The 27,219-nt window shown below is 39.1% G+C and overlaps 1 protein-coding gene across 1 annotated transcript; it reads left to right on the top strand.

Moving 5' to 3' along the window:
* Positions 1-25,363, top strand: TSPAN3 (tetraspanin 3). Its single transcript, XM_046009836.1, has 7 exons — positions 1-254; positions 13,222-13,413; positions 13,636-13,710; positions 17,924-18,025; positions 18,951-19,103; positions 19,573-19,656; positions 24,464-25,363. Exons 1-7 carry the CDS (start codon positions 192-194, stop codon positions 24,554-24,556), a joined length of 762 nt encoding a protein of 253 aa, XP_045865792.1. The 5' UTR covers positions 1-191; the 3' UTR covers positions 24,557-25,363.
* Positions 25,364-27,219: the final 1,856 nt, after the last annotated feature.

The following is a 27,219-nucleotide window of genomic DNA, read 5'->3' as shown; positions in this document are numbered from 1 at the left end:
GCCTGGGGTTCTGCGGCGGCTGCGCGAAGAAGCGAGGTGCTTGCTGGGGCCGGGGCTGCGCGACGGCATCGGGGGCTGCGGTGAGTGCCGCGCAGGCCGTGCACTTCCCAGTGGAGAGGCGCCGCCATTGCCGCCGCGCTCGGTGAGCGCATCCCGCTCGCCGAGCAGGGCCCCCGCGGGCCGCCGGCACCATGGGCCAGTGCGGCATCACCTCCTCCAAGACCGTGCTGGTGTTTCTCAACCTCATCTTCTGGGTGAGCGGGGCAGACGGGCGGGGAAGGGCGAGGGGCCGGCGGCGTGGCCCAGGGAAGGCCTCTACTGAGGCGCTCGACGGGCCCGGCGCTGCGGGGGCAGCGGTGACGAGCTTGTGGGCGATAGGGCCAGGCGGCGGAGGCTTCCTCTCCGCCTGGGACGGAGGGCGGGGAAGGGAAGCCCTCAGGGGCTTCCCGCGGCCTCAGCGCCGGGGCTTGGATCCCCGGCCCGCTGGCTCCACGCCAGGGGCTCCGGGCTGTGAGGCTGCGGCCCTCCCCTTGGACCAGCCTGCTCCACGGCGGGCTCTCACTGCAGATTCTTTCAGGACCTCAGGCTCGAAATAGGATACTCCCCAAAGGGTCAGGCTCTGCTTCTTTGTCAGGGCCCGGAGCCCCCGTAACTCCAGTGGCAGCCCGAGGCGTGTGAGCAAACGGGCGGCTCCGCGGGGACGCTAGCAACTCAGGGCTGAGGGATTTTGACTTACTGCTCTTTGTGTGTACAGAACTGCTTAGCTGGTTACCCGCCCAGAAAACTGAAAGGTTTCTACTTGATAAGCCAGATCATTCTTTGCCCAGGAAAATCGGTATATTTGTTTTGGTCACTGGGCATTAGTAACCTGAGATCATAAGCCCTGGTTACATAGGATTCGGATGTCAAAAGATTTTGAAAGCAATGAGTTCACTTTCAGCAAAAGGTGGCTTATGGGGTTTTTTTGGACACGCCCCCAAAGAAAGGGGTGTTTATAACCACTTCATGGCAGTTCAGGTTCTTATCTCGCCAGGAACTTTTGTAGTAACCGGTGTTGTTCCTATCATTCTCCACCCTCTAGTCCATCTGGACCTTGCACCCTGATAAATTAAGCATTTCTTCCCTCACATCCCCCCCCCCCCGGAGAAAATCTTCAGCAGTACAATAAGGTTCAACCTCCTCTTGGTATTGCAGCAGAAGTCTTCAGTCACCTTTCCTTCTTCATGACTGATCATGTTCTTAAACACTTGCTGTCCAGTCCCTAGACACTTCTTGAACATTCCCACTTCCCATACTTTTGTATGTTCCCATTCAACTTCTCACACACACACCTCATTTGGAAAGATCCTTGCCGCCTTACATGCCCCCACCTTAACAGAGGATGAAACTTTTCATGTTCTGACTGCTATAGCATAAAAGGATAATTATATATAATAAGGCACTACACAAAAATATTGCCATGGAGTCTTTTAGGTTATTTATGGTGTGATGGAAAGGGTCCTGCTGGTACCTGTTCAAAATCACCCAGGTGACATTGGGGTTCTCGGACCTCTTCCAATTAGAGCAGCGTTTCTCACACTTTCATTTGAGTTACAAACCTTTTTAAAAGGTAAAAGAATTTTTCAGGGATCTTCAAGTGAGAGGCACTCTATTAGATAATAAGGTACTTAGGCAGAGACTTGGCTTTGTACCCTTTACAGTTTCTTAGGATTTTCATGGGCATAGCTATTTGATTCTGAAAAACAAACTATCATGAATTCTAGACTATTCAGTCTCATGGACTGGAATTGTTGTTAATGTAACACAATATTTAAAATACAGGAACCATTTTCTTTAAATTTTGAGGGGCGTTGGGTGGCTCATTTGGTTAAGCATCCGACTCTTGATTTGGCTCAGGTCATGATCTCAGGGTCCCAAGATTGAGCCCTGAGCCCTGAGTCCCAGCCCAGCTCTCACTTGTGGGGAGTCTGCTTAGGATTCTCTCCCTCTCTCCTTCCCAGTTCCGGGCATTTTCTCTCTCAAACAAATCAATCTTTAAAAACAATTGAAAGATAATTAAATTTTCATTTACTCTGAAATATCAGTTAATTCTAAGTGATTGCTCATGAATCTTTAGAAATGGTGTAAGTATATGTACTTCTGGTACTTCTGTAAAGAAAGGTTAGATTGAATTTCAGTTGTGCTTTTCATAGTGGGTTATTGCCAAGACTGAAGTCATACTGTGTAGTAAAAATATCGTTTTTCTAGGTTAGTAGGATAGTAAAGCTTTTGTGAGCTGTGATAAGTTAAGCAGACATGCAAGGGGGAGATTGTGTCTTAGAGCAGCATTAGTGGAACATAACTAATGAGGAAACAGTATTAGATGTGTCTCCCACTAAAGGATTGGTTTAAGGACAGATCGTTGGAATCTGATGATGCCGGTAATAACTAACATTTGAGTACTTATTACACTCAGGCATTGTGCTGAGCAATTTACAGTGCTGTTCTCACAGTAACCCCATCTGGCAGTAAATATTCTTACGCATATTTTACAGATGAGGGCATTAAGGTTTACTGAGGTGAGGTTGCACACCCAAGGTGTGGCAGAGTCTGTGTTCAAACCCAGGTTGTCTTATACTCTGGAGCCCGTGATATTAGAGCAAATCTTAAAAGATTTGGAAGGGGGAAGGAACTCATTAGCCAGGTTAGAGTCACTTTCTCTAACCATACTAATTTTAACCTTGGTTAGAGCCTGTACCATCATTTAAAGTACACTGACTTGTCAGTTTAAAAAATTAGGTCATTACAAGGAAGTACATACAACAGATGTTAACTGGTTCTGAGAAAATGTAGTGCATTCTTCAGTTCTAATAAATGTATTCTTTTTTTTTTTTTTAAGATTTTATTTATTCATTTTGACAGGGAGATACAGGGAGAGAGGGAACATAAGCAGGGGGAGTGGGAGAGGGAGAAGCAGGCTTCCCAATGAGCAGGGAGTCTGATGTGGGGCTTGATCCCAGAACCCTGGGATCGTGACCTGGGCCAAAGGCAGATGCTTAACGACTGAGCCATGCAGACACCCCAATAAGTGTATTCTTTTTTTTTTTTTAAGGTTTTAAAAAATTTATCTATTCGACCGACAGAGATCACAAGTAGGCAGAGAGAGAGAGAGAGAGAGGGAGAAGCAGGCTCCTTGTCGAGCAGAGAGGCCGATGTGGGGCTCGATCCCAGGACCCTGGGATCATGACCTGAGCGGAAGGCAGAGGCTTTAACCCACTGAGCCACCCAGGCGCCCCTAAGTGTATTCTTAAATAGCGGCCCCTCCCTCCTTTTAATGCCTTAACACACACACACACACACACACACACACACACACACACACGCAGAAGAATAAACTTTCCCTACATAGAGTATATCAAAAGTTTACCTAGGTTCCCCTGGGCAGCTTTTTAAAGACTTTATAGTTCTGTAGCACCACCTATTCACTATCAGATGGTAATGGCTGTTGTGGATAATGGCTGACTGTGGATTAATTGATTTGGCAGGATCTTTAAACTATACCTTTTAAGGGTGCCCGCGTGGCTCAGTGGGTTAAGCCTCTGCCTTAGGTCATGGTCAGGTCATGGGTCCTGGGATCAAGGCCTGCATCAGGCTCTCTGTTCAGTAGGGGCCTGCTCCCCACCCCCCACCCCCGCCCCCCGCCTGCCTCTCTGCCTACTTATAATCTCTCTCTGTGTCAAATGAATAAATAAAATCTTAAAAAAAATAATAAACTATACCTTTTAATATCTTGATAATCCTGTTTTAGTTGACAGTTTGTTCAATGAGCTGTGGAACTAGATATATACCTGAAATACCCAAGCTTGGCGCTAAATGACCTGATAGTTGAAATTGTTAATATTGACTTGGTCGGTATCCTTTTGGACTGTTCAGTCTAAGAAGATTAACTGTAGAAAAGCACAAACTAAAAGGGGGAACACTCTCTGGCTGCTGCTCTGCCTACTTGTAATCTCTCTCTCTCTCTATCTGTAAAAAAGAAAAAAAAAAAAAAATAAAAGGGGGAACAATCATTACTAAAATCCTGAAGGCTGTCCTTATGGAACTAGAGAGTTCCTTACCAAATTCCAGAATGTTAGGGCATGTCACTTGAAAGATAATTTTGGACAAGTGAAATCAGGTGTACAACTTGAATTTCTATTTTTTTACATGTAAGCATATTAGTGCTAGGCCATGATAATTTATGGAAGACTGGAGTGTTTGAGGTACATGACTAAATGCTACAGACTAATGGAATAGTCTTCAATTTATAATGAAATATTTCAAGGAGAACTAATGCCTCTTCTTTAAACTGCACCTTTGTACCAAGGTCAGAAAGGATTCTTAATTCAGTGGGTCATTTGATCTGACCAAGAGGAGGGCTCATCTAAAATAAGTTTAAATCAGTACTTTTTAATTTTCAGGTTTTATTCTGGGAAATTGGTTGAGTATTCAGTCAAGTTCCATATTACACAAATTGCCTTTACTTTTTCTACCCTGTAAGAAAAAGCCAGTTGGCTTGTATTTATTTTGCTGATATGTGTCTTGGGCATTATAGGGACTGCAAGACAAAACTTTGTCCATGCTTGTAGAATATATAATGTATCATATCTGTTTGGACTTTTTGTTTTTTATTTGTGTGAGAGGCAATAGTAACGCTAAAACATCTATAGAGTAGGAAATATGACACGAAGGTCAGACACTTTAAGTGCCTTTATAAGTAACTTCAGAATGTGGCACCTTCAGTAATCATCATTCACTTTTTTGTAGTCCCCTATACAGACAAATCATATTTGAAAGCCCTATGTAAGGGCGCCTGGGTGGCTCAGTGGGTTAAGCCGCTGCCTTTGGCTCAGGTCATGATCTCAGGGTCCTGGGATCGAGTCCCACATCAGGCTCTCTGCTTGGCAGGGAGCCTGCTTCCTCCTCTCTCTCTGCCTGCCTCTCTGCCTGCTTGTGATCTCTCTCTGTCAAATAAATAAATAAAATATTAAAAAAAAAAAAAGAAAAGAAAGCCCTATGTAACCTTTAAGATTTATCTTTTCAAAAAAAGCTTCACGTCATACTTCCATCTGAATATATATAATTAAGGAAAGATCCTTTGTTAAATATAGCGGAGATACTTGGGCATTTAGTTTGTGCTTATGTTATTGATAAAATGATGGAAAAGACAGTGAAGATCTAATTCTTACAGAACTTTCTTTGTAGGGGAGCAAGCAAAAAATGAGCAAGAAAAATATCAGATACTGATGTGATTATGCAGACAATTAAAACATGGTGATATCACAGAGTGAATGAGTGAATGGCTGCTTTAGGTTGGCAAAGAAGGCTTCCCTGAGGAGGTGAAATGTAATCTGGAGTATAAGGAGGAGGTGATTTGGGGTGATTTGGGGGTGATGAAGACATTTAAAGCAGGGAACATCCTGTAGGCCTAATGGTAAAAATATACTTGGTATATTTTCTTTTGGTAAATTACCAAAAGAAGATTTAACCATACATTCGTGCTTTTGTTTAAAAAAAATTTATAATGAAATATTTTAAGGAAAACTTCTTGTCAGAAATCTCGTTATACATATTTTGTGTTTTCCAGCACTTATGCATTTGGGTTGGGGATGTGATACTTTCAAACTGGAACTTTCATCAGACATCCTGGAATTCGCTTCTCTGTTTCCCATATTTCTATCATCATGAATGACTGCTCTGACAAAGACTGGGTCACCAGAATACACCTTCAGCTAACAGATTCTTTTCCCCCATTATTGTTTTTTTAATTCACCAAAAGAAAAGCTAACTTTGACAGTAAGCTAGTCATGGTACATAATAGGAGACCTATTTCTTACCTTGTGTTTGGCAGTTAAGAAATTGAATGTTTCCAGTCTTAATTCATTTAGAGTCATTTGTCCACTGATCAAGTGCCTTGTGGCTCTGAGTAATTATTGACTGAAAGAACTCAGCATTGGGAACTTGGAATCAGTCAGATGACCAAATGCAGACGTGTTCTCTTTAGTTGGAATTTAAGGAATAGGTTGTTTCTTAGCTTTTTAGAATATTTATTATGCATTGAAATATTTTCATGGATTTTGTTCCATAAGATCCAGTTCATTCTAGGATTTTTGCAGAAAACATATTCCATAAAATTTATACTTGCACCAGACAGGTATACCCTAAGAATCATTCACTCATAAATGCTTGTTGAATATCTGTGCTTTACTTGTTTCTAAGAAGTACAAAAAACAAAAAGACAGTCCCTGTTTTTTAACAGCCCGTGGGGTGAGGGAGCAGATAAGCAAACTCTTCTAATACTTTATTGAATTTAATTTCTAGGTGTACCTTCCTCCTCCTCTCCCCGTCAAATCTTATGGGCAGTCTCAAGTGTTCCTTTATGTCTTCTCCTTCCCCTACCTAAATAGTTTGGTAGAATCAGGTGATGAGAAAAATTACTTTTGTTTATAAATTTGTTTTTAATTTACCAAAGGTGGTATATAGTAAATGCCAAGATATTGTATCTTACATTGTTGCTTCTACTGATTAAATACATAACACCTAATATGGACAAACTATAAAGTTTATGCATCTCAGGCTCCTATAGTAATAACAGATTCTTTTTATAGTCAGAGTAGATTGTGGGGACAGAAGGTCTCAGGAAGAAAATGCATGTTTAAATTCCGTGCTTCTCAGATGACCCTTGGAGCCCTACAGTCTGAAAATAGCCAGTTTCCATGCTGTTAAAATAATCTGGCTCTGGTAATTATTTCATCTCCAATTTCATTACCACCCAAACTTTTGGGTCTTTCAGCAGTAGCTATAAATTGGATTAGGTGAAGAACTTTGTTAAACTAGATAAACAATGGCATAAAAAAACGGAATACAGAAAATGAAAATAGGGCAGAACTGAGGAACATGACCTCTGGCATATCATCAAAATAATAGCGGTGCAAAAGGATTAAGATATTTCTTCTTTAAGAATGATGACAGTAATGCAATGATACAGATAACGATGGCAGAATTTTTTCTTTTTTTTTTTTTACTTTGTCTCCTTGAAAGGTGATGTTTATGTGGTGATGGGGGTGGGGTGGAAGGGTAATGTGTACTGAAAGAATCAGAATTGTGTTAGATAATCAGAAAACATCTGAAGATGAGTCAAAGGCAGGTAGACCAGAGAAAAGTGATAAGCAGAGGAGATTGGCAGAGGTGCCTAAAGTATTTGGGGTGGAAGAGATGCCTATTTTATATTGGTGGTTAAGGACAGATACAGGAATTCATTTGTGAGAGAACAACAAAGTCTGAATTTCAGATATAATTTTAAGGGGATGCCTGGATGGCTCAGTCAGTTAAGCATCTGTCTTCAGCTCAGGCCATGATCTCAGTCCTGGGATCAAGTCCCACATCAGGCTCCTTGTTCAGCCGGGAGTCTGCTCCTCCCTCTGCCTGTTGCTTCCCCTGCTTGTGCTCTGTCTCTGACAGATAAATAAATAAAATCTTTAAAAAATATATAAATATTTTATTTTTCTGATTATGCAAATAATATATTTGCTTTTTAAAGAAGATACTAAAAAGTATTTTAAGAAAACAAACTAATATCACCATAATTCCTCATGCAGAGACAAAATTTACTGTTTTTTAATGTCTTTATGTGATGTATGTTTTCCCCTTAGCACATTACATTATTATTTATTATTATTAATTATGCTTTAACAAAATATTTAAAAGCTTTAATGCCAAGTATACCTCTGGATGCCAGGGTTTTTTCTTTTGTTTTGCTATAATTTTGTTACTATATTAATAACATTTTGATGAACATACCTTCCATACAAATTCTTTGTTTCCATCTGACTTATTTTCATGAGGATAGATTCCTAGAAGTGGAATTAATAGGTGTGAAAACATAAATACTAAGGCCAGTATGTGTTGCCAGATTGCTTTCCAAAAAGATTATTCTGTATTAATCTCTACTCCAACCTGAGGGTGCATTTCTCTGTACCCTCACACATCTTTGAATATAGCTTGGCCTGCTCATTCGTTCGTTCTTTCTTTCTTTCCTCTCTCTCTCTTTCAGTGTACAGGAAACTGAATTAAATGTTAAAAGATGTACATAAGATGGATTTCTACTTGTATTTTTACCCTCTGCTTTCTTTTTGAAATCTGCTTTCTTACAAAGTCTAGAGTACACAGTGTTTTTCACCTTGCCTTTTCTTGATTGTTTTTTCTCCCAATATTCCAGTCATTTTTATTTTACCAATTGATTCTTTGAGGCAAAAATTAGTCTGAAGGAGCAGTTCACACAGGTGGTTAAGAACTTGTCAAACATTATGATTTTAGCTGAATGACCTCACATGGCCCCTCATCTGTACACTGTCTTGAGATTCTTGCCGGTTCTGGACATGAATCAATGACTATACCAGTGTAAGAAAATCACTTCTATTCTTTGCTTTATCTGCACTGAAATGTTCTATGGGATGCTTTCACTGTCACATTTCTAAACTTCCATATAGGTACACTTTTTACAACGGAGCTGTTTTATTCCCTAGCTTTCAACAAGGCTGATAGTGCCACATTCCCTTGTCAAGTTGCACTGTGCATGATGTGCCCACCTTTGTTTTATATTTCTTCTTCCTTAGGAAATGAAAGAATTTAGTAGTTTTGTGGATTTCAGCATTTTATCAGCTATTTCTTTCACAGAAGTTTTGAAAAATAGAAACAGAACAAAACAAAAAAACCCTACTGGGGCACCTGGGTGGCTCAGTGGGTTAAAGCCTCTGCCTTCGGCTCAGGTCATGATCTCAGGGTCCTGGGATCGAGCCCCGCATCGGGCTCTCTGCTCAAGCGGGGAGCCTGCTTCCTCCTCTTCTCTCTCTCTCTGCCTGCCTCTCTGCCTACTTATGATCTCTGTCTGTCAAATAAATAACTAAAAATCTTAAAAAAAAAACAAAACCCTACTATAGTTTTATATAGCTTATAGTTTCTAAACTATAGAAAAAGCAATCTTAAGTAAGAATGAAATGTTTTACTTTAAAAGAGACTTTACATTTGTGTGTATGTAGTAGAAGGGTAAAAGGATAAAATGAATATCATACTTCTGGAATTCTGCTTCCAAAATTTGATAGCAAGATAGCTTTAGTTTTTAGAGAACAGCTTGGTATGGAAAAGCACTCTCTCTCCTATAATTTTAAAATTCTGTGGCTTAATTTAGGGCATGAGTTTTTTAAAAGATAAGGAAGAATAGTTTTTAAAAATTATTCTTTTGATAGTTTCAGCCCTTAGCCTTTCCTTTAAATTTCCCTTCATGTCTTTGGAAAAAGGATGAATATTTTTAGTATAGTGTCCTGGCACAAATCCTCCTTCGAGGCTCAGATTTTTTTCAGCAGTGACTAAAGCAGTGCAGTGCAGTATCTTCCAAGTTCTGCATTTCATCTCCTCTTCTGTGGCACCTCCTCCCCCTCTGCAGCTGCTTTGTTGGCAAAGCCCAGATCCTTTGATAGATCCCAATCCCATCATGACCCTTCAAAAGCAGGATTTAATCCAGCTTACCTTTTAGCCTTTCTTATAGCTGTAATTCTTATATTAAACATCTGTGTGACAACTCTGCATACTAGTTAGGAATTACTTATAACTTCCTCTCTGTATACCATACAGCTCTACCTATGTTTTTCATACTGGTGGTTAGAGTCATTGAAGAAGTTGCGTATTGTTTTTAGGCCTTCAGCTATTGTTCAGATACCTACTCCATATTTTCAAAGAAACTGATGTCATTTCATAAGTTGCTTATTATGCAACTTAAAATATAAACACTGTATACAGCTATCAAAAGAAAATTTTGAAGTTGTCTTCAATTTAGGAAACAAGGCTGTTTACAAGTCATTTGATTTATATACTCACCCCATTCAGTGTAATTTCTGCTTTGTGTGTGCAACTACTAAGTTGTTTCCCACTATGTGTTCAAAACAGAGTTCTATTATGTTCTCAACTCTGCTGTGTGAATTGGCTGTTGACTGGTTTGCAGCCTTGGAAAAGATACTGCTCTCAAGTCAATTCAAAAAAAATAGGCAGCCTTACAGATGGCATCTCCTGCTAGCCTTCCATTGCATTTGTTACATGTTTGGTCATATCTGCTGTTGGTTGGTTTTTCTGCTTCCTCAGAGTCTCACTTTTAGTTGAGTGTTTCAGTCTGGGTGAAGGGTGGCTGCACTGGAAGTATTTCCCTTGGCCCATTCCCAGGGAACACCAATTGTGAGTCTTTCTCTTTAGGTGAAAGGCTCATCATTTTGTATTTAAAATGCAAGTACTTTAGTATCTATGCTTCAGATTAATTGAATACATATCTCTTCCAGTTTTATCTTGTTTTCCTTCAGATTTCTGTAGACTAAAATTTCATTTATTAGAAGCTCTAATTTATTTTAATTAAGCCTTTCTAAAAAATAAAAATTACCTTTTAGAGTAAGAAAAGCTAAGAATCCAAAGGATAGAAAGATGATTAATGAAGACAAACTGGACAAAATTTAATTGATTGATATTTAGGATTTCTTCTAGTTCAGTTGAGGACTAAAGATATTTACTTTAGCAAAATATGTATGTGTACATACATGTGTGTGTTTATCACACACATATATAGTAAAAATAGTAGTATTGGGGTGCCTGGGTGGCTCAGTCATTTGAGCATCCTACTCTTGATTTCATCTCAGCTTATGATCTTGGGGGTGAGATTGAGGCCTGAGTTCCTGCTCTACTGGGAGTCTGCTTGAGATTCTCTCACTCTGCTTCCCACTGCTCATAAGTGCATGTGCTCTGTCCCTCTCAATTAATAAATAAATCTAAAAAAGAAAAGAAAGAATGTTTTTCTTTGGTAAGAATGTTAAGTAGCCCATGTACTTCTGTAATTAATGCTCCCAAACTATTAAGCTATTTTTCTTCTTTTCCCTTTCCAAGGCCTGCCTTCATCCCATAATATACCCCCTAAGTAAGTATGTCAGTGAACTCTGAGAACTTTTGAACAGGCATGGTTGCTATAAGTTCAGCATTTATAAACTAAAAATCTATTCTGGATGTGATGGCCATCAGGAATTTAGTAAACCAGATTAAGTTGCCAAATCATGTTTGAATAGTGAACTAAAAACTCTAAAATTAGACCAAAGAGAAAAAACAAAAACTAAAGCTTATGATAGAAAGGGAGGTGTGCGATTTCAAGGGAAAGGATGAGATGAATTATACTCAATAAATTTTGATTGCTCCAGACACCGTTCTAGGTGCTGGGTGGTGATAGAGGGCTAAAAGACAGATGGGCAAAATTTGTGCCCTAAAGGTGTGCTGAGACGTGTATGGTTACTGCAGTTGTGTGTGTGTCTGTGTGTGTGCACTGAGACATATTTAAGTTGCAACAATTGTAATAAATACTCTGTTAGAGCCAGGTGATGTGGGAGTGCATAAAGGGCACCTAATCCAGCCTGAAAAGGCCAAGAACCTGCATCTTATTAGACAACAAGGAGTCCTCAGGCAGGTGTGGGTAAGGCATTATACAGAGTACAGCAGAGAGGTAAAGAAACAAGAGAATATGTGTACATTTGGGTGTAGCAGTTTTCTCTTAGGGTGTATGTAGGCTAATGGAATCTGAGGTGAGGAGCAGGGAGCAGCAGCTTTGTTCATCAGGGGCCTTATTTTGCCTCACTCTGATTTTAACTGAGCTCATTTCTTGATCTGGTTTGCCCAAACTAAATGTGTCCCATAGACTAGAGAAAAAAACTGCGTGTTTAGGTTGAGAGAGTTAATGATATTTCTAATATCATTGTGGAGGTTGTTTTCTAGTTTGGAGATTAATGATTTATGTGTTAAATTTTAAAGGACAGTGAAACCATTCTTTTCCTGTGAAAGTCTCAAAGTGTTCTACAAATGATAACTCATTACACTAAGTGTTTTAACACTTAGCCTCACACTGCATTTGATCATTCACATATAAACAAGTGGCATTAAACTGTCAGCATTGAGCAGGTACAAAATGATAACAAAATGACAATGATAGAGGAGAGGAGAATGCATATAAAACTGCAGTTGGAGAATGGTGTCTGGGGTAGAGCCGAAGTAAGATAGATCTCTATTCTGTGACTTTCTGCATTCACTTTCCCTATAGGAAACCTTGTTTTCCAAAGTGTAGTCCAAGAACCAGCAGCAGCAGCGTCATCTGGGAATTTGGAAATGCTGAGTCTCAGGCCCCAACCCCAGACCTACTGAATCAAAGTCTGCAGTTTAATAAGGTCCTCACGTGATTCCTGTTAACTTTAGAGTTTGAGAAGTACCATTCTAAAGAATAAATTGAAGGATTTGCAAAGTTCTTTAGTTAACTGAGCCTTCTGGCTTTATTATTGCAGCCTTAGGACAGTAAGTTTTTTGAAAATGGATATTCAGGTTACTAACTATTATTGTATTTTCTTTTTCCAAGTGGGTGGATAAAGGTTAGAAGTGCAGATTTTGGAGTTAGGTTGCCTGGATTCAAATCCTGGCTCTGCCACTTGTACGTAACTCGTACATAATTTTTTTCATTCATTGAGGACAACTACAATGAGCAAAGGCATACCCCACCACCCCACTGATCTGTGGTAGACCTGTAATTGAGTTGCATATAAGCCTTTGTTGTGTGTTTGGGGACAGGAGAGTTTGTTTTTGACAATATTTATTGGATTCATGGTTTCTTGATCTTAACCGAACCATCAGTTATTGAAAAGAAGGCAGTATTTGGGAAACTTTTCAACTTTAGTAAAGAAGTGTTCTTACTAATGAATAATAGATTTTTCAGCTTCACTGTTTAAAAAAAAAAAGTGTATGAGTAGATTTTAAAGTGGTGGTGGGGGATAGGGAAGGAAAAAACGAAACTAGATGGGATAGGGAGGGAAACAAACCATAAGAGACTCTTAATCTCAGGAAACAAACAGGGTTGCTGGGGGTTGGGGAGGTAGGGACAGGGTGGCTGGGTTATGGACATTGGGGAGGGTATGTGCTATGGTGAGTGCTGTGAAATGTGTAAACCTGGCGATTCATAGACCTGTATCCCTGGGGCAAATAATACATTATATACATTATATATAAATAAATACAATATTTAAAAAATTTTTTAAAGTGATGGCAAATCTCATTAAATGATAACCTACTAAGAAATAGTAGGAACACTTTACTAACAGAGCTTAAAGATTTTTACCAGTGCTCTGATCTTGTTTTCTACAGGGGGCAGCTGGAATTTTATGCTATGTGGGAGCCTATGTCTTTATCACTTATGATGACTATGACCACTTCTTTGAAGATGTGTATACTCTAATCCCTGCAGTAGTGATCATAGCTGTAGGAGCCCTGCTTTTCATTATTGGCCTAATTGGCTGCTGCGCCACAATCCGAGAAAGCCGCTGTGGACTTGCCACGGTAAGTTAGCACTTTACTGACTGCGTGTGTCATCATGGTATGTGGGAATATTTTGTTTATTACTGGCTTGAATCAAGCATGAAACTGCATAGACTCTTTGGTTCTTATGATTGAAACAGAATTAGCACTTGTCTTCTAGCAGTTATCTCAGGTAACTGTTTTTATATCAAGACTATTTAGAGCAGTTTGTATTTAACTTTGACACTGTTTTCTTCCTTACAGTTTGTCATCATCCTACTCTTGGTTTTTGTCACAGAAGTTGTTGTAGTGGTTTTGGGATACGTTTACAGAGCAAAGGTATGTTGTCTACTGTTATTCGTATGTTTTAAAAGGTAGCTTAAGTGTTTCAAGTGAAATAGAACAAATTCATTTTATCAGAATAAACATATTCTTTTGCCTTACTTCAGTTTAGTCACTGCTTTAAATATCTAAAGTTCATTAGAAATTGCACAGAGAACAGATTGGTGGTTGCCATTTGTGGGAGGTTGGGTAAACTAGGTAGGTGAAGGGACAAAAGGTACAAAGTTCCAGTTATAAAGGTAAGTCAGTCATGGGAATATAATGTACAGCATGGCAACTAAAGTTAATAATACTGTAATGCATGTCTGAAAGTTGCTAAGGGAGTAGATCTTTTTTTTTTAATTTTTTTAAAATTTTATTTTATTTTCAGTGTAACAGTATTCATTGTTTTTGCACCACACCCAGTGCTCCATGCAATACTTTTTTTTTAAGATTTTATTTATTTATTTGACAGACAGAGATAATAAGTAGGCAGTAAAAAAAAAAAAAGTAGATCTTTTTTTTTTTTTTTAAGATTTTATTTATTTATTTGACAGACAGAGATCACAAGTAGGCAGAGAGGCAGGCAGAGAGAGAGGAAGGGAAGTAGGCTCCCCAGCGAGCTGAGAGCCCAATGCGTGGCTCGATCCCAGGACCCTGGGATCATGACCTGAACTGAAGGCAGAGGCTTTAACCCACTGAGCCATCCAGGTGCCCCTACGGGAGTAGATCTTAAAAGTTTTCTTATCACAATAAAGAAATCTTACATATGGTGAAAGAATTAATTAGACTTATTATGGTGATCATTTTGCCATATAAAAGTTTAAACCATGCTGAAACTAATATAATGTTAGATGTCAGTATTGCCTTCATTTTGTGTGTGTATGTGTGTTTAAGAAAACAAAATGCATTTAGTAAACACAAGTCTAGTTTCCTGGCTTAATAAAGAATACATACCAGAGAACTGAGCTTTTGTTTTATGTTTAAGAATACTGCAGCAGGGATGTTTGGGTGGCCCAGTCATTAAGTGTCTGCCTTTGGCTCAGGTCATTATCCCAGGATTCTGGGATTGAGTCCCACATCAGGCTCTCTATTCAGAGGGGAGCCTGCTTCTCTCTCCCTCTGCCCCTCCCCCTGCTTCTGCGCTCTGTCTCTCTGCTCTTTCTCAAATAAGTAAGTAAAAGGAAATCTTTTAAAAAAAGAATACTGCAACATTTCAGGCTCTTTCTGAACACTTCTTTCCACTGAAGATACCTATGTAGGAATCTAAGATTGTGTTTAATGTGGTTTCTGATCTCAGGAAGTGTCCTGAAAGCTTACTTATTTCAGTTTTTATGTATTTTCTACCACAGTAATTTTTTTCTATAATGTATTGTGTGCTGTGTCATTTGGCGTCTTGTGAGAAACACATGCAAAAATGGAATTCAGTGTACATGGATTCTGTTAGAGGAAGGTTCTGTGAAAGAACATGAGGAAGGAACCCAGGACTGGCTGAGAGCTATCAGGCCTGATGCAAGTGTACTCCCGAGTACTTGTTAGTGTAATTATGTAGTTAATTAGATACTGACCAAGTTTATGAAAAAAAATGAGTACACAAAAAAGAAAATTGAACAATTTGAGAGATTTGGTAAAAACAAGTGGTCACTAAAACATTTTTGATCAAATCAGATGGGTATGATCACTGTATAGCTTTAGGGGAAATTTATTAATATTTAGTAGATTATACACTTGATTTTGTTGCAATGTTTCAACAGTTTAAAGAACTGGAAGTCACTGTCAATATATTAAGAATGTGATTTGTGCAGAACAAATGATAAAGTGTTCTAATCAGTGAATCTTATGCAAAGACAAGACAGGCTTGCATCTTAAGATCAGTGTGAAGTATATACATTTCTGTGCTTTAAGCTAAATGAAAATGTTTACTTTTTTAAAAGCCTGTGATTTTTATGGACTTTCTCAGTTTACCAACCAACTACTCCTTACCATGGGAGGCTTCTCCATTTGTTAAATACGGTATAACTGCCTTTTCCACTGATTTTTACATGCGAGGTAATAATGAAAAGCACAAGATATTCTTTGGATTGAGAGAGTATATAAAAGTCAATTTAGGTCATGATTAAGTCCTTTATTCCACAAATATTTGTTAGGAATGGTTTTAGAACTTTATCAAAATCATAGACGGGCTGCTTGGATTTCAAACTATATTTGACAAACATATATATAGGGTACCCATATATATACCCAGCTCACCCAGTTGACCTTTGAACAACACAGCGGTTTTGTATGTATAGATTAATATATGACATAAATCTCTGGAACTCAGAGGATGGAGATCAACCCAAGACATGCTAGAGAATTTTCAGCTATCAGCTACATTACATTTCAGCTGTCTGCTGAAGGAAGGATTCATTTTAAAATTTGATTCATCCAGGCCCACTTTTAACCTCAGGCTATTTCATGTGGTTGATTTGTTCATGAAGAATTTCTAGCTAACCGTTAACTAAACTTTATAGGCACACCCTAGTGACTGTTCCACATGGGGGAAATGTTACAGCCCTTTGTAAAATCCTTCTGAAGCTTAAATTAGAGGCTATTGTAATATCTGATCATAATTCACTTTCCTCATTTGAGACAGGATAATAGAAGCATTAAACCAACAAGCAAGTGATTTCTGAACAAGATAGTTTTCTCTCTTTTCCCCTTGTTGGATTCTGCTACAGTGTATCTTAGAAAGATCTAGTCTGGGGACTCCGAATTCCTTTAGGGCGAGGCAGTCATCTTTGACTGTCCAGCAGTGGCAAGGTGTTATGATAATAGATGAATTGGGTGATGGATTGAATAAAAAAATTGTCAAGACGTCTAGTCTTATTTAACAAAGTGTTCTCCTGTTCTAATTTGTAAGTATTTAACTTTCTTTACCTCAGAATGAGCTGCAGATGAATAGTTGGTCAGCTGAGAAGTTTGTTCAGATTTCTTCAGCCCATAAATGCCCTGGATGAGAGGACGGCATATAAGTTTTCTGCTTTCTGTTTTAGAAGAACTAAAGGACTTTTGAAGAACTAATATGGACTTCATTTTTCCTTTGCCTCTTTAAAAAAAATGCGTTGGTTCTGGACTTAGAAAAAGATAATTGTTAGTTGAGATCCTACCATCTATGCCCATCCAGAGGAGCAAGGGGTCCCTCCAACTTGAGCACCAAGGGAGCCATTGCCAGCCACTCCCTTCTTGTCCCTTTCCTCTTTCTTAGTCACTTCCTCTTTTCTTTCACCTTTGTTTCTATTTTGCCTGTTTTTGCTCTCTACCTATAGTACCATTTAAGGCTAAACAATCTGCCTTAAATTAATTAATTGGAGTATAACTTTAAAGCTATGATAAAGACATAGTAGAAGTATTCCTAATGTAGCACAGTTTTAAATCAAAGGCATAATATGCCAGTTTAATATTCAGACCATTGATACATAAGGCACCTGGGCAGCTGTGCCCCAAAAAGGAATGCATCGGATTATGCCCCTACTGGTTATCAACTTTATAGTTGTATCACATAACTGGTATAATTACTAAGTAGGTCTAATCATCCTAGAAGGGTAAGGAGAATCTGGTACAAGCACATTTTACTAAATGACACTTTGTTGCCACTTTAGTGATTAACAGCAATAAGTTAAGAAGTTTATTTCCTGTCTCCTCATTCACACATTGAACTGCACTTTTTTCATAAAAGGCCACTTTTAAGGACTGATTTTTTTTTAACTTGCTGATTACTTTTGCATATTTAGCCAAATCTAAACATTGAATAAATAAAATGGAAAGCTTGTTGGTATTTATTCCAAAGGGGAGGGGGTGCTTAAAGTTCTTTTATTTTTACCTCCCTTTGGAAAGGAAAATGAGCAAGTCCAGCCCACTAAAAGTTTATTTGAAATGGAAGGCAGTTCATTTATAATTAACAATATCTGTCTCAGGGTTCAGCTGCTTTCTCCCTCTTGAATAGATTGTTAATCTGCCATTTTTCACACAATCTTCCCTTTGGATGGTTTTAATCTGTGATGTAATATGTCTGAATTTTCATCTGAATTTCTGTAGAGACAGGAAGGGAGAAAATTTTTTTTCTAATGAGAAATTCACAGAGCTATCTGGCAACTTGCCATACATTTTAGTTAGGTACTTTAGCTGGAGCCTTGACAAATGTTAATTTTACCATTATTATTAAGGGACTGAATTCTTCGTTTTGATTCAGGTGGAAAATGAGGTTGATCGCAGCATTCAGAAAGTATATAAGACCTACAATGGAACCAACCCTGATGCTGCTAGCCGGGCTATTGATTATGTACAAAGACAGGTGAGCTCTCTTGAGGTGAATTTCTTTTTGAAGGCCAGTTATTGTCGGGTCAACCTTAAACTCTATTACTATGTAAATTAGACATGTATTTTCATAGCCATGGTTAGCTTCATGGTGTGTCTATTTTTACTTTCACCCTTGAAAAGCTTTTTCCACTATCACCTAATCAAAACTAGATAAGAAGAATTTGACTTTTTACCAAAAAAAAAAAAAAAAAAAAAAAATTTAGCCAGGAAGGTGATAATTGAAGAAGGGTATGGTCAATAGGAAAGGTGGGTGCCTCGAGGGACTTCAGAGGTGGTAAGAGGTTTTTAATATACATTTAGAAAGCAAGGCCAGGAAAGATAGCATGGGGCCGGGGTGGGGGGCAGTGTGGAAGGACAATTTGAAATACATGAAGGTAGAATAGTGTAGTACCCATAAACCTACCCCCAGATTGTTAGTTTTTGTCAGTCTTATTTCATCTTTACTCCACTTGGCTTTGCTGAATTATCTTAAAGCAAATCTCAGACATTTCAGAGAAAATATTTGAAGCATGTTGTCATTGGAAATAATATTTAATTCAGAACCAGATTTTTAACATGTAAGATATGAAGATTTTTCTTAGCTATAAATTACCTCTTGTGGGTAATGTGCTTTTCATGTGGAGGTTCTAAAATTACTAGTCGTATGTGGCTATTTACATTAAAATTTAAAATTCAGTTCCTTAGTCATCATAGCCACATTTTAAGCGCTCAGTAGCCTCAGGTGGCTAGTGGCTAACATGTTGAACATGCAGACACAGAACATTTCAATCATACAGCAAGTTTTATTGGACCTCCTTGGTCTAGAGTAGACTAAAGCTCTGCAGTGTGTAGAATTATAAAGTTCAACACAGATATGTTTGCATTGTGAGGACTGATATTTCTGTTTTCTTCCCCACTAGCTGCACTGTTGTGGAATTCACAACTATTCAGACTGGGAAAACACAGACTGGTTCAAAGAAACCAAAAACCAGAGTGTCCCACTGAGCTGCTGCAGAGAGACCGCCAGCAGCTGTAATGGCAGTCTGGCCCACCCCTCCGACCTCTATGCCGAGGTAAATTTGGTTTCTTGGCCAAGACTTGAATCTAGCTTGGTAGCCTGTTTTTCTCTGTGAATTGTCTTTGCCTAGAACATCTTTGCTGTGCTCTTTGGCTTGTCTGTAATGTTGTTTTATGTTATTGTAAATTCTTTTTTTTTTTTTTTTAAGATTTTATTCATTTGACAGAGAGGGATCACAAGTAGGCAGAGAGGCAGGCAGAGAGAGAGAGAGGAGGAGGAAGCAGGCTCCCTCCCGAGCAGAGGGCTCGATGCGGGGCTCGATCCCAGGACCCTGAGATCATGACCTGAGCCAAAGGCAGAGGCTTAACCCACTGAGCCACCCAGGCACCCCTATTGTAAATTCTTTTTTGTCTTTCCCTCCTTGGATTTCTGTTATTTCCATTTCCACCACTAAGTAGTAATATTCAACCTTGCAGCTTTCACTTTTAAAAAAGACTTCTAATGAGGATGACTGTGTGTTTCAGGGATGCGAAGCTCTAGTTGTGAAGAAGCTACAAGAAATCATGATGCATGTTATCTGGGCAGCACTGGCATTTGCAGCTATTCAGGTAAGTGCAGCTAGCCAAGGAGTTATTATCAGAGTGTGCTGATTCTCTGATGTCAGCTGTGAATGGTTTTAACCATTAAATGCTGTTAAAACTTGGTGTATATAGATAAATTGGAAGCAATTGAGGAATAGGCCACCAGTTTCCAACATTTTCCATTTCCTGTCTCTAAACCTAGACCCAAAATGGTTCTAAGAAACCAGAGATCTGGATGTGGGGACTGTGTCTGAGGGGACTTTGCTTTATTTTCTTGACTTGATTAGTGAGTGGCCTGTTCAAAATACATACTGTTCCCAGTCCCAGTGTATTCTTGGGAGGTATTTTAATAGAACGTAACAGAATTTTAAAAGATTTTACTGCTTTATTTCACTTTGAACATAGAAAGCTTTCTTTCTGTCTTTTTGTACTATTTCTTCTTGCTTTTCTGTCCTCAAAGGTTTTGTATGTCCATGTATGTAAAGCAAGAACTGACTACAACTAGTCTCTTAAACTAATAGAAACACTTTCATTGCTTTACAGAAGAAAAGACCAAGTGAAAACTGAGGCTCTAACCTCTTCTGTATTTGTGGACTTAGTTTTTTCAGACTGATAACTATCAAGGAGTCCACGTCATCACTTGGCACCTCTGCAAATGGGTAGCTAAAGGGGCTTATTTTACCAGCTCCTACAGTCTTTTTCCCAACTGATAATGGCCTGCTCAAAGTAGCTGGTGACTGTTTAATTACTTCTCACTTTATCTACTCCTTCCTCCCTCTCCCACCAACCCCCCCCCCCACATCCTTATCCTTTACCTGAAAACAAAGAAGAAAGACAGCTATTTTTCTGCTTGTTACAACTACATTGCTAGTTTCTCAGGTGTATACAGTATATCTTAGGAATTATGTTAGAGGAATCTTAAACTGAGGAACAGCCAATTGTTTGAAATGATTGAGAATCCTTTGTGTCAGATCTAGTTCTCAGAGTGTTCTTTTGGTAGTTCTTGAAATATGCTTCAAGCCTAGAGAATCTATTTTAAGAAAGTGTAGGTATCTTTTAATTGTTAGATAAAACCAATGTAATTGCTAGTTTAAGTTGCTTGGATTTCCTGCTCTCTGTGTATTTGAATAAAAGCTAGTGTATTTGATGGGAAATGCCTTTTAAATGGCAAAAATGTGATTGTTTACTTTGCTGGTATTCAAACAGCTCTGAAATGATTTATTAAAAAGCCTAGCTCTTTATTTGCTATGGTCTCTGCCCTTCTAAGCATTTACTTTGTGGCTCAGGATAGTAATATGTTGGTCAGCAGGCATGTTATTTCATATTTTGATTGTCTGAGCAAACATATTAATTTAGCTAAAAATAATGAAACATAAGGGAGGTCTTTTTTCCCAAGGGAAATCCTGGTCTGTGCGTTCTTAATGATTTGTGTTACTAAATCAGCACATACTACCATGCGGCAAAAAAGCTTTGAAACTGTAAGGTGCTTGTGATCATGAAATATGCAGCATGTATAAAGAAGACCAATGAAAATCGTTACTTTAGCTATGTCCCTCATCTGGTTACGCTTATTAACCAGGCAGATATTGCTTCATTAAATATTTTTCAGTGAGGGCTAATAAATATTTTAACTAGTCTCTTAACTTATGTTTGCCTTCTCATATGCATTTTATACTTAAATCACCCTGATTTTAAGTAACGGCTGATAAAGATTTGATGTGTTCAGTTCAGCAAAACTCAGTCAAGCATTCAGAACTTTCACAGACTCGAAACCTAGTGGTTTTGAAAATTTAAAAACTTTGGTTTTAAGGGAAAAAAGCATATAGTTGAAATAATGAATTTTCCCTAATATGTTTTCTTTTTTAAAAGAGTACCTGTAAGTGTTCTCAACTTTTGATACTCAGAATCTGATTTAGATTGGTGCCCTCGGTGTGGAAAACCTGATCAAAGGCAAAAACATCTCAAAGATCAGTGAACTCTTGTGCTTCAAGCAAGGGAGCATGATGTAGGGCTTGATCCCAGGACCCTGGCTTGATTCTGACACACTTTTAAAGAAATATTTGAAGTAATTCTTCTTTAAAAATTTAAACCAAGGCTTGGGAAGCTAATTCTTGAAGAACTAGGTTTTGTTTTGTGTTTATTTTAGAGGAAATTAAATCTTAATTGTTAACTTTTTAAAAAGTGTTAAGTTTACCCATTTGATAGAATTCTTTTCAGATGAAACAAATTTAGAAAAATGTAAGCCTCCCTCAGTCCTTGTGTGCTTTGTCCAGTTTCCCTCAGTGGTACCTTGCAAAACTATACTGTATCACAACCAGGGTATTGGCACTGATATAATCCACCAATTTTATACAGATTTTTCATTTCTATTTGTGTATATTCGGTTCTGTGTAGTTTTATGACCTGATTCCCGTATCCACCAGCACGATCAAGATACTCAACAGTTCTACCACCACAGTGATTCCACCTAGTACCCTTTTGTAACTAACTGCACCTGCCTCCATCCTGTGCCTCCTCCCCCCATACCCTGGCAACCACTGATCTGTTCTCTATTTCTAAAATTTTGTCATTTCAATATATAAATGGAACCATATGGTATGTAACCTCTGGTTCCTTCTTGTGTCTCACTGTGGCTGCATAGTATTCCATTTGGGGGACATACTTTATAATTTAATCTACATTAATGGGCATTTATATAAGTCTTGCTATTACACAAATGCAAGTAGTGGATAACCTCTGTATGCGTGTACAAATTCTGTAGCAAAACTTTGTAGCTATGAAGTTGAGGAGTCCGTGGCTTTTTGATAGGTATTTCCATATTTTCCTTAGAAAGGGTTGTTTCCAGTGTGCAGTTCCAAAACCTTGTATAACAATACCTATTTTCCCATAATGTCCCCTACACAGTATATTCTAGAACATTTAATCCTTGGCAGTAGTTTTTTTTAATCACCACTTGCCTCTCTCTTTAGCAATCATTTTTTGCAGTTGCTTGGTGTTATATTTAGACTAAGTGCAGATTAGCTCTCATGACTTGAATATTGCAGGGTGCATTTTTATTGCAAGAAATAACTCTGGAGTTAAAATATTTCGAATTCTGTTGTTGGAAAATTTTAATAATCAGTGAAATTTCTGTATAGCAGAGCTTTGGAAGTGAGCCTGTAGTACTTAGTGATGAAGTTGGGACCATAAGAAGTTAATGTGTAGAGCTTAATGTTTGTAAACAGACTCATTCCCAAGCATGAGTAGGTTTTATCAAGCTTTTTTAGCTGTTTTAAAATCAGTACAAGTTGACTTAATTGAAATAAAAGTCAGGAAAAGAAATGATGCTTATTTCAGACCCCATTTGAGAATGCTGACTCCTTCAGTAGAAGTTAACCAACTGAAAGGAATCTGAGGGAAGTGGGATGGGAAGAGAGATTTTTTTCCCAGAAAACCAGTAATTTCTGAGCTTAGCATTTTTATTGCTCAGTTTAACATTCCCTGGGAACATAATTGTATTTGATTTTATAGCTGTTCTAAGAATATTTTGATGATGTGCAGTGAATGGAAATGTATTTCTTTAAGAATTAGATACAAAACATGTCCAGAACTGACTAAAGATATTTATTGAATTAAGGTCTTCAGGGTGCTTTGTGCTTTGTGCACTTAGCAAATATTGATATAATGAAACTGATGGATTTAAGCAGCAAATATATATCCTGAATGGGTAGAAAGAATGTGGCTAATTGAGGGCAGAAATTGGAGTGTGTGACTTTTATACCTTGGAGAATTCAGACTCAGGACATCCTTATTCTCTGTGTATTGTGTCTCATTAGTAATCTTCCACTTCAAACTTTGAGAATGTGTTTATGGATCTAGAACATTTTGTTGAAATTGATTAACCCCATTTGTACAGAAAGCCTTGCCTTTTAAAATCAAATAACTGAGACCCTTCACTGCCAATGAAAAGTTAGAACAGCAAATTAACTTACTCTTATTTAGCTCTTTGGTTACGATTTATATTTTGTAAGAAGCCAGGTCAAAATTCTAGAATCGTTTTCTCTTTAATCCATTTTAATCCCGTTGCTTATTCAAAATAATGTGGCATGACTTTATTACAATTCCAGTTTGCTGCCACAGAAGGATTAGGACTTATTAAAATAAAATGATGAAGGAAGAATGACCTTTAAAAAGTAATGTGTATGTGGTACCACAGAGCCAAATCGGGATATCAAAAATAGTAAATAATTATGAAAGAGACAAAAACCTTCAAACCAATTTTTTGGCATCAAGATTAGTTTTCCACCATAGGGCTTTTGGGCTATTCATGTACTGAATTTTGTTGATTGTTAATAAAGCTTGCATCCCCAAATCCAGATGCCTAAAAAGACCACCAGTAAGTTTCCTTAATACACATAGTCTTGGTCTTTCCACTCCCTAGACCTTTGCTGTCCAATATGGTAGCCACTAGCCAGTTACATGTGTCCCAAGTTCAGATTAATCTAAATAAAATAAAAAACATAATCTGCAGTTGCACTAGGGACGTTTCAGGTGCTCAGTAGCCCCATGTGGTTCGTGGCTGCCATGTTTGACAGCTCAGATATAGAATGTTTTCATCATTGCAGAAAGTTCTTTTTTAGGGCACCATTGTTCTGCTCCTCACGTATTGTTCTTAGGTGTGAGACAGGGGAACTGAAAGTTGGTTCCTAAAAAGATAATGTTTTCCTTACAAATTGTTTCTGTTCCTGTTGTTACTGTGGAACCTTGAAACAGCTCCATTGCCAACCAAGAAATACACACTTGCTATGAGAGGGTCTTCAGCCTTCTTTTTTCTCCTGTTGTTTTCTTCCCACAGCTGCTGGGCATGTTGTGCGCATGCATCGTGTTGTGCAGAAGGAGTAGAGATCCTGCTTATGAGCTCCTCATCACCGGCGGAACCTATGCATAGTAGAACACGCAAGCCTGAGCTTTTTAGTCTTGTTATTCTGATTTGGAAGGTGAATTGAGTAGGTCGACTGCATTGGCGGCCTGAGTTCATTTAGTTAAAGCACACAGGTGTTGGACAAAGCAGCTTGGCTCTTCATGTGCCCACCTACTTCCCTCCCCACCTACGATTTTCTTTTCCTCTAGTCTAGCTGACTCTCCATGTCCCTAATTTTTTAAGTCTGGCAGTATATGTTCTAATTTCAGAACCATTTGCAGGTTGCATAGTGTGGGAGAATCAAAGGAGGGCCTGGGCCTGCTTCTGTTACCTCCATGCAGTAATGGGGCTGCTGCCAGAGTATCACTGGGCCCTTTCAGTCTTCATGATGGAGAACTCGGGCCAAAAGTTTTTGGGGGGAGGGGGAGGAAACCAGCTGTGGTTAAAGTTAACACCAGATGGTGCCCCTCGTCAGTGTCCTTTTAAAAAACATATACTGTAGTCCAATAAGATAGCAAATGTATAAAATTGCTAAAATAGATTTTAGAATCATACAGTGTGTCTCTTGGTTCATCTTCAAAATCAGATTGATCTTTGAAACTAGCAGTTTTTAATCAAAGCTGGCTTTATAGGAGGAGTATAATGTATGCACTACTGTTTTAAAACAATTAGTGTGAGTGTGTGTGTGTGTTTTTGTATGATTGAGCCCATTCATTGTAAGTCTAAACTCGTTAGGATTTAATGTACCCATGTAGACTAGCAAAATAGTATGTAGATGTGATCTCAGTTGTAAATAGAAAAATCTAATTCAATAAACTCTGTATCACCCCTCAACATGTACTTTTTAATTATTTGGGGATACTTAAGTTCCCAAGCAACAGCGTAATGCTTTAAATGTTGGTGCTGTCTGCAGTTCATCATGATTTGCATGTGTTTCAATTATATCTGTTGCCAAATTCTAAAGGCCTTGGGATCCAGAAAACCACGGATGCTTTTCAGCCAGTATATCCTGCAAATATGGAACACCTAAGCATGTGCGTACAGTGATGTGATACACCGGCATACAGTGATGGTGCTATCCTTGCCTTTAAGGGTAATGTGGAGTCCTGTTATAGGAGGCATAGACAGAAGCAGATAATTTCCATACAGGGCAATGATTGTAGTAACAAAAGAGTGCAGAGGAGGTACCCAGAGGGGTCAGAGGCAACTTCTTGGAGAAGAGGCCTGAACTCAGTTTGGATAGGCTTTGCAGGAGAGGATACACAGGAGTGTGAGATGGGTTGGAGTGTGCAGGGAGCTGTAAGTAGCTTATTGTTCCTGGAACTTAAAATACAGGGCTGGGAAAAGAAGTTGAAGTGGCAAAGCACAAGTCCTCTAGAGTGTCCTATGACATTCTGTGGTGGGTCTAAGGTCACCGGAAAGTGGAGGCAGCCGTGTGTGGTGCCAGTGGATGTGTTGTGGATGTCCCCGTGGCTGCAGCAGGGGGGATGATTGGAGAGAATGTGACTGGGCTTCAGTGAGGTGGGGGTGTCGTGGTTTGGGAGAAAGTGGGAGTGCCTAGAGTAGGGCACTGTTGGTGGCAGTGGGGAGGAGGGAATTCCATCATTGGTTGCACGTGGGACAGTAAGGGAGAGGATGGAAGGAAGGAGTCTAGCATGAGGCCCAGGTTTCTGGCTCAGTCAGCTGAGGAAACAGAATTAGGAACAGAGCTAGGGAGTAAGTAAGGACCACATCTAGGGGTTTGGGTTCACATTCTGCTTTTGGTCTGTCAGTTTGGGGGAAATTATGCAAGTCTGTCCTGCCTGAAAATGGAGGTGTTGAGAGAGGAGTAAAAACTAACTCCTGTTCACAAAGTGGAAATTAACTAAAACAGTCATGGTTTTTGAGAACTACAGGTGGTTTGATATGTCCCCTGATCCATCCCTCCTCTACAGGTTGCACAGCAGGCAGGGATGTTTTGCTTGTCCTCACAACCTTTCACTAGTGCCTTCTCCCCACCAGCCCTGTTTCTTTTCCTCCCCCTTCCAATTTTCTGTGTGTACCATTCTGTGGCTTCCCTGTCACAGGTTGGAGCTGGAGTGAGCGATCATCTGGACTGATGTTGGTTGCCCTCAGCAGAACTGAGCCTCCAAAGTAAGAAATTGCTTTGGGAAGATGTGCCATTGCTAGTCTACTCTTCTAACTTGCCCAAGATGCCCACACACCCCTTTACTCATTCTCTGCTTGCCTGGCAAAAGAGCAGCTTCCTCCCTGTAATGGTGGACTAGGAGTTTGTATTACCCTGAGGTTCTTTTCCCCAGTGCTTATTTCTTCAGAGGGCAAAAGAGCCACTTTTTTGGTCTGAATTTAATGGATGAGCCCTCAGGCTGTGCCACTTTCCCCACCATTGTCTGCAAATTGGAATCACCTGGAGAACTTCGGGAACTACAGATGCCTGGATCCCAGATCCTTGGGAGCTTCCAGAGAACAGTGAAGCTAAGAACTGCTACCATATCCTGTTGGGTTTGTTTTTTTCTAAGATTTTATTTATTTATTTGATAGAGGGAGCGAGATCACAAGTAGGCAGAGCAGCAGGCAGAGGGAGAGGGGGAAGCAGGCACCCAGCTGAGCAGAGAGCCTGATGTGGGGCTCCATTCCAGGACCCTGAGATCATGACCTGGGCTGAAGGCAGAGGCTTAACCCACTGAGCC

This window comes from Meles meles, chromosome 6, assembly GCF_922984935.1.
Source record: "Meles meles chromosome 6, mMelMel3.1 paternal haplotype, whole genome shotgun sequence".
Lineage (NCBI taxonomy): Eukaryota > Metazoa > Chordata > Mammalia > Carnivora > Mustelidae > Meles > Meles meles.
This window is presented reverse-complemented; position numbering and strand designations above follow the sequence as displayed.